General features: G+C 46.9%; 1 protein-coding gene across 1 annotated transcript in view; it reads right to left on the bottom strand.

Moving 5' to 3' along the window:
- Positions 1-5253: 5253 nt before the first annotated feature.
- Positions 5254-10260, bottom strand: part of KIF5A (kinesin family member 5A) — a 29170-nt gene continuing 24163 nt past the window's right edge. Inside the window, exons 24-29 of the mRNA XM_008577405.1 lie at positions 8512-8728; positions 8094-8247; positions 7692-7774; positions 7216-7243; positions 6644-6758; positions 5254-5432 (exon numbers count right to left, since the gene is read on the bottom strand). Coding sequence (XP_008575627.1) covers positions 6680-6758; positions 7216-7243; positions 7692-7774; positions 8094-8247; positions 8512-8728 — 561 coding nt within the window. The 3' untranslated portion in view covers positions 5254-5432; positions 6644-6679. The remainder of the gene's footprint in view (positions 5433-6643; positions 6759-7215; positions 7244-7691; positions 7775-8093; positions 8248-8511; positions 8729-10260) is intronic.

Genomic DNA, 10260 nt, shown 5'->3' with positions numbered 1-10260 from the left:
AGCGGCCCGGGGCCGACCCCGGAAGCGGAGCTCACCTGCGCCGCCGTCACGTGACCGGAGGCTGGCCCGCAGGCGCGCGAGCGGGGCGGGGTGGGGCGGGGCGAGGCTGGCTCCGCCCCCCGGCGGCCGCTTGCCCCAGCGTCGTAGAGGTGGGTGGGCTCACCTGGTTCGGGGGCGGAAGAGCTGAAACCTGGTAGCCTGACGGCGGCGAGCAGCCTGCGAGGCTCTGACCCTTCAATGAGGCGATCGGGGTGTGGCCTGGCCGATCTGATTCATTCCCAGGTCGGGGGTTTCCTTTGCTGTGAAGTCGTCGCCTTCCGGTTTTGTCCAGTTTCTAATGAGTAACCTCCCTCAGTCTAACTCAAGCAAGGGTTGAAGAGGGGCGGGCATTGGAAATCCAAATTCTTACCCGTGGCCCCAAGCGTCTTTAAATTCATTCGTTCATTCAGCAAGTACTTATTGAGCACTTGCTTGTACCTTGTACTGTTTCTAGGGGCAGATTCTCCTCCTTTGATTGAAGAGAGAAATAAGCAGTTCCTGCCCTAAAGAAGTTCAGAGACTAAAGGCACTGGCTGGCAAAAGGAAGAAGTTGCAATATGCGGGATACGTGCTATACTAGAGCTGTGTGTGAGGCAATGCTAAGGACACAGAGAACAGAAGTGCGGCTGGTCAGGGAAGACTTTGAAGAGGATGGAGATTGTGCCCGGTATGGCTGGGTGGGTGGAGTTCAGGGTGAGGGGTTAAAAGGCTTTCTAGGAAGAGAGAACAGTGTGCAAAGACATGGAGGCAAGGACGCATTGGTCTGTTTCTGGGAGGTGTAAGAAAGCAGGGCAGGAAGTTGAGAACCAGTGGTAAGAAGCAAGACTTAAGGTTAGAGAGTGTACACACTGGAGATCCCTTAAGTGGTTTTAATTTATTGAGTGTGCTTTTAGAAGGACCACTCAGGCATCATCTGGAGGGTGACAAGTATTGCAAAAGTTCAGTCACAGATGAACTAAAGTAGTGCTGTTGTGTTGGAAAGAAGGGGATGGCATCTAAAGATACAGTTTGATGTTAATTTGGAAAATTCATAATGGATGTGGGGTTTGAGGGAAAAGAGAAGCATCAGGAATGAGTCCCAAGCTTCTGGATAAGGTGAGGAGAGATGGTGGTGACATTAAAAGGAACAGTTTTGGGGGAAAGATAAGTTCATTTCGGAACATGTATGAGGCACCTGAGGGCAATTGGACATAGGAGCCCAGAGCTCAGCAGAATGGTCTGGTCTGGGAATACAGATTTAAGGATCATTGCGGAATCTGTGGGCATAGATGACAACTCCCAGAAGAGCAAGGAGAGGACCCATGGGCTGAACTCTGGGATAGAGAAGCATTTAAGAGGCTGGGGAAGGAAGACCTGAGAGTGGCCACAGAAATACAAGGAGCCAGGAGAACAATGTCACAGAGGCCAAGGAGAGTCAAGTTTCAAGAAGGAAGGAGTAAAGAGCAGTGTCATATGTCATGGAGAGGTGAAGCAAGACAAAGACCAAGAAATGCCCATTGTATTTGGTAATCAGTGCCCTTTGGGAAAGCAGTTTGAGCAGAACAAGAGCCAGATCAAGGTGGGCTCAGGAATGAATGGGAGGTGAGGAAGTGGGGATGGGAAGCTTGGAACTGTTTCAGGAAACTTAACTGTAAGAAAACAAGATAGTGGAGTTGTTTATAAAGAAACACACAGTAAAGGAGGGACTGTTATAGAAAGGAGACATTTCAAGGAGAAGAGATCATTGATGTTAACAAAGAAGATGCAAATTGATGAACTCTGCATCATTTTTAGTTATTTTATATATTGAGGTCTATATAAGTATGTCAAGAATTAAGTATCTAGGGCTGGCCTGTGGCTCACTCGGGAGAGTGTGGTGCTGATAACACCAAGGCCACGGGTTCAGATCCCATATAGTGATGGCCGGTTTGCTCACTGGGTGAGCGTGGTGCTGACAACACCAAGTCAAGGGTTAAGATCCCCTTACTGGTCATCTTTAAAAAAAAAAAAAGAATTAAGTATCTAGAAGGAACTTACTTTAGCCCAGAGTAAGGAGATTGATAACTTGTCAGAAGAGAGAAGGAAAGGATACTACAGATATGGCTACTGTATAGATATGGGGGAATGAATAATTTCATGCTGAGTCACCTTAGTTTTCCCTTTTTTCTATGGTTTTTGGTGGCTGGCCATTACAGGGATCGAACCCTGGACCTTAGTGTTATCAGCACCATGCGCTAACCAACCAAGTTCAATGGCCAGCCCAATTTTTCCTTTGAAGCAGAAGACAAAGTTGTTGCATGGGAGAGGATGGTAGGACGGGATCTTAAGGAGTGAGGGTTTAGACCAGTTTCTCTGGTGGATAGGACAGGAAACTAAGCAGGGATACATAGAAGGATCTGTATGTGGGATCCGAACCCTCGGGCGGGAGCGCCGCCGCGCTTCCCAAGCGGTGCACTATCCAGTGCGCCACTGGGCCGGCCCGGCTCTTCATTTTTAATTGCCCAAATTTTCTGGTTGTGCGGTTTTCTCCATCTCAGAAGCTTTGAAGTATGAGCAGAGAAGATAGGTGGGGCATACTCTAAAGTGAGAGTTGGAAAGATGATTGTTGTAGGTGATCTTGGGACAAGAGAATTGATTTGAGCTGTTGGTAAGGGAGGGTGGTGACACATTGGAGAGGGAACAAATTGATGCTGGGACTGAAGTGATGGTGTGGGTGAAAAATGAAGAGAACAGGATACCATTCTTTGATATCCACCAATAGTGGAATGGTTGAATGAATTAAAGGATAAATATGTGAAAATTTATATATATCTTAATGAGGTCAATCAAATCGATGTATATTGACATAAAAAGATCTCCAGGATATATTGTCAAATGGGGGGGGGAACCTGTATGTAAATATATAGAAAAACACCTGGAAGGATATATACCACACTGTCAAATGCCATTACATGCAAGGACGGGAATGAGATTGGGGAGGGATAAAGAAGATTTACGACAACGTAGATTCATCATTGAATTTATTTTATTTTAAAGGTATCTATGTACACCAAGTAAACACACACTGGGGTTTGTGCAGTTTGGTTTGTCTTCCACTCTGGCATGCAACGTTTTGGCGGATGTGAGTGGGCATGCCAGGTGCCCATTGTGATGACACTGGCTCTCTGAAAGGGATACAGTGAAGGTGGGGAGCAGGAGGAGGAGGATGTAGTGGTGTGAAGCTTCTGGCGAAGGGTTTGTGTGTGTGTTGTTTCTTATGTATGTAAGTGAATTATATTTCCCTTACATCTTGCTAAAGAGAAGGTTTTTCCCTCTGTGTCACCTCTCTCCCCATCTGCCCTACACTGTCACATTTTCTTATGTGTTTTTTAAAAGAATCATTTGGTGGCAAGACTACATAAAACCACCTGGTGACCTACTGGCAAATATTACCCTAAGTCCATAGGTGTGCAGGTGTCTTCTTTCCTCTCTGACTTGGTCTGGAGACAGTGTGACTCATCCACCCAACCCTCTCCCTCTTTTCTATGAACTGTGGATTTGGTGCAGAGGAGCTGGATTGGACCCCCTTCCTCAGAGCAGTGGTTTTCAAACTCTTCTATAGAACCCTCATGGTTTCTTAGGACTTTCAAGAATTCTTCAACTTATGAAGCATTTTCCACCAAAAAAAGAAAATGTGAAAAATAAAAGAAAAGAAAATAAATCCCTGTACTGGCCAGCTGCCAAAACAAAGAAAATGCAAACTTCCCAAGTCTGCATTACTTTAAGTCATTTTTTATATTGGGGTTCTATGTAAAATTTGTTTTGAAAAATGTTAAAAAAAAAACACCACTTTGGATTTATTCCCCGCCCCTCTGGTATTTTTCTCCCTGCATTTCTCTTTAACTACTAAAAGGGGCCCATCAGGTCAGGCAGCAGGGACTCTTTCCCTTTAAGGACTCACAGGCCAACACAGCCTGTATTTACCAGCTGGCACTCACACCAAGCTTTCTTTCCTGACTTAGAAGCAGTTAGGTGATGGATTTCCCTGCTGCTGGAGGGTCTTGGCCTTCCATCCTAGATAAGACTAGACTTTTCTTTCTTGGATTGGACTGGCTAGTGACCTCCATCCCTGCAGTTACCTGGAAAACCACCTTAGCACCATGTGGAAGGAAAGGACCATCTGAAACTAAAACAATAGTCCTTTATAAGAGGAAAGGGCATATGGGCTGAGAATGGCAGGGGAAAGAGCCCTGGGGGTCAAGCCCTTGGGCTGCCCCACCTCTGGAAAATCTACGCTGCCCCTTTCTTTAAAGTGCATTTAATACCAGTTGGGGGCATTATAGAATGAACTCTTTGTGGAGAATGTACATATTGTGGAAAAGTCAGGTTCCAACTTGAGAGGAAGGCATCTAGAGAAAGATTTTGCAGATGAATTGGAAGACCCCAAACCAAAAGGTGAAGATGGAAGAATATACAGCCCAATATGGGACAGAAAGGAATCCAGCCCATTGCTTCAACCTGAGGGTACTGTGGCAAAAAATACTGAAGAATTTCCCTGCCTGTTCACCCCCCAAGCCCAAGGAATCAATCATTTTGACCACACTTGCCTGTAACTATCACCATGGACCGATGAGCAACCACTGATTAGACGGATTGTTGGTAGGGGTCTGCCTCCCTAACTTTCAAAATATTTTTAATAAACTCTGGGTTTTGGTTGTGAGCTCTGGAGTAGAGAATATCAAAAGGACCTTTGAAGAGAAAGGGAAATAGTCCCCAGAACAACCATGTTCTCTTCCAGGGGAAAACAGAAAGAGGGAGGCAAAAGGCAGACTTTGTAGGGCAGAGGTAAACCTTGGAATCCCTTGATTCAGGTGATGGGTGTGTGAAGAAAATTATATGTATAATTTAGCAGCCCTTCCATTTTACCCTCCCCTGTGCTATATGTGAAAGAGGAGTGGGGAAGAGTCTATTTCTTTGTCTTCTTAGGATGCCAAGACATTCTTCTGCTTAAGGCTTTGTGTGTTTGTGTGTGTGTGTGTGTGTGTGTGTGTATGTATCACAGCCCTCTAACTGCCGTTCTTCCTTTTTATCATCTCTGTGACCTCTACTCAGTGACTAACACCACTCAGTGTGAGACAAATAGGAGAGAAAGAAGAAACATTCACCCTCCTCCCTATTGCCCCAAATGAGGAGGGTAGACTATGCTTAGAAATTGCTAAATACATCATTAGATACTTAGAGAGTAAGACAGAGAAAGAGGAGAGACATAGCAGCAGCTTTTGATATATAGATACAGAGTACAAAGAGATACAGAGTAAGTAAGAGTAGACATCAAACATAGTACAGTCGAACAACAGGGGTTGGGGAGGGAGTTAGTATCAGAGACCACAGGTTTGCAGCATGCTGAGAGAAGAGGCCTCAGTCCCTCTTAGAAACTGGGAAAGAAAGAGAAAGAGGATGTGAGGAACCAGCTTGTAACTCCGCCACTGAACAGGAACAGGTGGCATTTGCACACACTTTGGTTTGCAGTCCCATTCCTTTAATATCAATAACCAGACACCCAACCCCCCCAACCACTCCCCTGCCCCCCTGCTTCTCCACCCCTAGACCTTCCCTAACATCTCCTTCCCTGTTCTTACTTCTTTGCTTCTCATGCCTTTCTGCCTGTGTGTGCCTGGCTTACTACCCTGGAAAACCCCTGGAGAGGGCTCGGCTTGGATGCAGCCCAGTAAGAGACTGGTATGTTCTCTCGTTTCTAGTTCTCCAAGGATCTAGAGTGGACAAGGGGTCTGGCCGGTTAGCTTAGTTGGTTAGAGAGCAGTGTTACAACACCAAGGTCAAGGGTTCGGATCCCTGTACCAGCCAGCCAACAAAACAAAAACAAAAACAAAAAAGTGGACAATAAAACAGGATCTCAGTGCCCAGTTCTGGGCCCTAAAGCAACCTTGGTGAGAAGCCAGGTGACATACAAGAACCAGGAAGGTACCTAGGCCATGAGAGAAAACGACATCGGGACAGAGGCAGAAAAGGGATCTTGGAGGTGGGGAGACAGATGTTTTCCACTTCCACTGAGCAAGATGGGAGGGGAGTGCTGACACTGCAGCTAGGAGAAGTTAGACTTCATGGGGCATTTCCTAAAGCTTCTTGGTGGCATATACAGATATGAGAAGGATAGGACACAGGTGCAGGAGGAAATCAAACATTGCCTTTCCTGAAGATGTCATAGCTCAGAAAATACCTATCCATCCAAAATTAGTTTAGGGTGGAGGTGGAGGGATGGTTTAGATAACCCCTCAAGGTCTCCTAGTATCTACGGTCTATGACTTGTGTGACTCTAGATCTACAGCAGCTGCCCTAGCTCATTTCTTTTGATGTGTGGCAATGACCCCTAGTGGCAGAAAGGCAGTACTATGGTCACCACTATAGCCAAAGGGAAAGCATAAGGGGAGAGGGGAGGTCAGTGTCCAGATCACATGGGCGGCACAGAAGTAGCCTCCAGAAGGGAAAAGCAGGAGTTGAGGGGTAACTATATAGTAAAAGTTTTGAGATGGCAAAAAAACAAACAAAAGAAGGAAGAGAACCAAAGAGGCTGTGGGCAAGAAGGGAGGCAACCTGGCGCTGGTCACAGGAAGCGGCCTGAAGCTACCTGAAAGTGCAGGTATGGAGCAGTCGGTGTGGGAGATTAGCTGGCTGCTGTCTCTTGGTGAAGAGGGAAAAGCTTGGCCTGGTCCTCAGCCTCATAGCCACATGGCAGGTCGCTCCTGGAGGAAGAGACCCACCACGATCAGCGCCTTAGAAATGAAAGTATTCCTGTCATGGTTGCTTTGCTCTGATAGCACTCCTGTGAGATAACGAAGGGCAGGGTCTATTTGTGTTTTACAGGAACACAGGGAAACTCAAGGCTAGAGGGATGTAGCTGACTTGCCCAAGGTCACAAAATTCCCAAAGGTAGGAGAGAAACCCAAGTCATCAGATGTCCATGGTGTTTTCCCCCAGACCCTGTAACTAGAATGAGGAGAAGCCACAGATGGGATTGGAGGCGCCAAGGCAGGGGAGTGACTAGGATCTCCTGGACAATACAGTGATGGCAGGAATGATTCTCATTTCCTCCTCCTTCCCCTGAAGGTTCTGGGTAACCTCTAAGTAGGGCACCAAGGAAATTTAATCATTTCTTCTAGTCCCACCCAGAGAACTTGAGGGTAGTGGGGACTGGTATACCTATTGTCATTGATATCTGTGGCATTTCCTGAGGTGATCATCATTGAGAACATAGGATTAGAAGAAGAAAAAAGGAGATTCAGTATTAGAAACAGTCTCCCCAAACCCTCTCCCATCCTAATCACTTAGAGAAAAAGGTAAACTGTGGTACTCTATCCTCGCCTACCCTAGGTTACATCATTATTTTATCTGCAAAAAATTCTCACTGGGAGAGAAGAAGGGGACAGGAAGGTAAGGGTGGGGATAGGTACAGTGACAGGAGGAATCCACTTCTAAGAGGGATGAGCAGTGTTCAAGCTGCAGGTACAATAGTGGGCCACCTTTTTTTTTTGGCACGTGTATCTTTATTTGAAGCCTGGGTACACTAGAAAGGTTCAGTTAGTGTTTGTTGTAGACTAAAGTGACTTACTTTTCTTATAACCTATCAACTTTCCCTGAGGATACCAAAGGATGGATTACCTGTCCTTTTTACTCACCATTGTCCATGCTGACCTTCTGGTAGGAAGCCAAGGGGCCACCAGAAGATGTGGCTCCACTGGTGGTACAGGAGTTTCCAAAGCTGGATGGAGCAGGGAAGAGAGATGCAGCCTCTGGCACCCACCCTCCACTATTCTGCAGACCCCTAATCCGCACTCACCCTCAGAGGTAGAGCCACACATCCCTCCCCAACCCTAGAGAACAGAGGATAGCAAACATGGCCACAGGCTGGGAGGGTAGACACCCACCTTCTAATCACTGGTATGAAGCTCAGAAATGGTTAGAAATGAAGCTACTTGGGAAAATAATTGAGTCTCAACCAATAATTGACCCAACCCTATGCCTTCTCGGGTTCAGAGAGCCTTGGGTTGGGACTCCAGCCCACATCCATAGTCACTCACTACATATCTGAGGTGGAGCTGGGTGTGGCCTGCAGGTACAAATTCTGGTAGTTCTGGAAGAGGCTGTTGGTATAACTGATGCACTCAGGGCTCCGGGTGCCATAGGGGTTGGTGGGTGAAGAGGCTGGGTAGTGGCCAGGCCGGACAGGTTTGGCTGTGGTAAAGAAAGCAAATGACCATGAGAAAGATATCTGTTACCTTGCAGTTGCCCTGGTTCCTGAGATTATTCAGTTGGGGTTGACCTGAGTTGTTTGTAAGACAATTTATTGCATTTTTACTTTATTTGGTGGCTGGGGTGGGGGGGGTGTGTGTGAAGCTGTGTGTGGTTAAGAAGTAATAATCTATTTGCTTAGCACTTAGGAGTTTGCTGAATTTGCTCCAGGTGGTAATCGCACCTTGCCAACTGAAAGCCACTCACCAATCTGGGCAGAATGGCCCCGCTTGCCCGAGCTCTTGTACCGAACGGCCTCCTTGATGCGGTCCACCTCCTGCTGGTACCGGCGCTTGTCCTTCATGGCGCCCTCCTTGGCCTCCTTCAGTGCACCCTCCAGGGCCTTAACTCTCTCAGCCGTAGCCCTAAGTCGTTTTTCCAATTTAGGAAGCTCACAACGCAGATCTGCATTGTCACGTACCAACTGTGGGATAAGCCAAAGGGAAGAGGCCAAAAGGCAGGCAACCCAAGACAGTCACCGGTGGAGCATGGGGGTGAGGGTGGGGAGAGAGAACAAAGGAAAATCAAGAGTCAGAAGACAGAGACCACATTGTTTCCTTGAAAGGCATCGTTCCCTTGAGGTAATGTGCTGTTTTGTCCAGTTCTTTCCTCTTCCCTGAGCAAAGGGTGGTCAGGCATTAAAAAGTTACATCATTTTCTAGGCAGCAAAACCTGCCATCTCCACTGTAACCCAGAACTCCTGAGTCAGCGCCCTGTGGCTGGACACTCCCCTCCCACTGCTATCTCACAGCATGTGCCGGACCAACAGCCTCAGGGCAACCATGGGATGAGGCCCCATACCCAGAGATGGTTCTGTGGGCATGCAAGGGGTGGGGCGGCAAGAGCACAGTAGCAGTCTAGAGGGTGGATATGGTATGGAGGAGAATGAGTGCAGGTTAGGTGCAGTGCAAACAGGAGCAGAAGCTGGATTCAGGAGCCCCCCACATACGTACACAGACACACGGCGCCCCATAGGGAGGAAAGAAAATGTTTGAGGTCTCACAAACATTTGTGCCCATTACCTTCACATTGAAGGACTTCCTGGGCTAGCCCTCCCCCATTTAAATTAAGCTAGCAACCACCTTGCAGACAAAAAAGATTGCCTGATCTTTTTACAGGGTTCCACATAGCAACAGGGGGTGGGGGGTCTACAGATGGCAAAAGGAGCAGGGCCTTGGAAGCTATTGGGTAAAGTGGCGGAGCTAGAAACCCTTCTGTGCAGCTTTAATGCGGACAATTTACAGACAATAAACAATGTGTTGCTGTGACAATAGTTTAGCTTAATTGATAATAGGGCTCTTAGCAGAAGTTTATGTATCTCTCCTTTTCCTTTCTAGTCTTGCGTCTGCTGAGGTAGGAAATTGTGGTGAGTCCTCTATTTTTCCTGTAAGTGAGTAGTTTTTCGTCTTTGGACTTAGCAGAGGCAGAGATTTCAATAGGGGGAAAGGAAACAGCCTATGTTTTTTGGTTTTTTTAAAAAATGACCACTAAGGGGATCTTAACCCTTGGCTTGGTGTTGTCAGCACCATGCTCAGCCAGTGAGCGAACCGGCCATCCCTATATGGGATCTGAACCTGGGGCCTTGTGTTATCAGCACCGCACTCTCCCAAGTGAGCCATGGGCTGGCCCTTTTTTTATTTTTTAAAAGCAATATAATATTCATTTGGACAGAGAGGGAAAGGGAACACACAGGAATGAAAATAGAATGGTAGAATTGATTGCAAATGTTTCCAAGTTGTCTTTCAACATTTCCGTAATGTTGTTACACTGTTTTATGATACCAAAGGGAAAAAAAGATGGTAGTAAAGCCCTCTACTAGCCCAAATAAAATAAGTAAGCCCTGTGGGCCACAGGTTGGCTTCCCCCCCCCCCCCCTTACGAAAAAAAAAAAGGAACCCCTTGGGGCCCCGGGTTGGCCCCCCCCCCCCCCCATTACGAAAAGAAAAGATGTACTGA

This window comes from Galeopterus variegatus, unplaced genomic scaffold (assembly GCF_000696425.1).
Source record: "Galeopterus variegatus unplaced genomic scaffold, G_variegatus-3.0.2 Scaffold1505, whole genome shotgun sequence".
In the NCBI taxonomy this organism is placed as follows: Eukaryota; Metazoa; Chordata; class Mammalia; order Dermoptera; family Cynocephalidae; genus Galeopterus; species Galeopterus variegatus.
The sequence above is the reverse complement of the archived record's forward strand: the minus strand, read 5'-3'. Positions and strand labels throughout refer to the sequence as shown.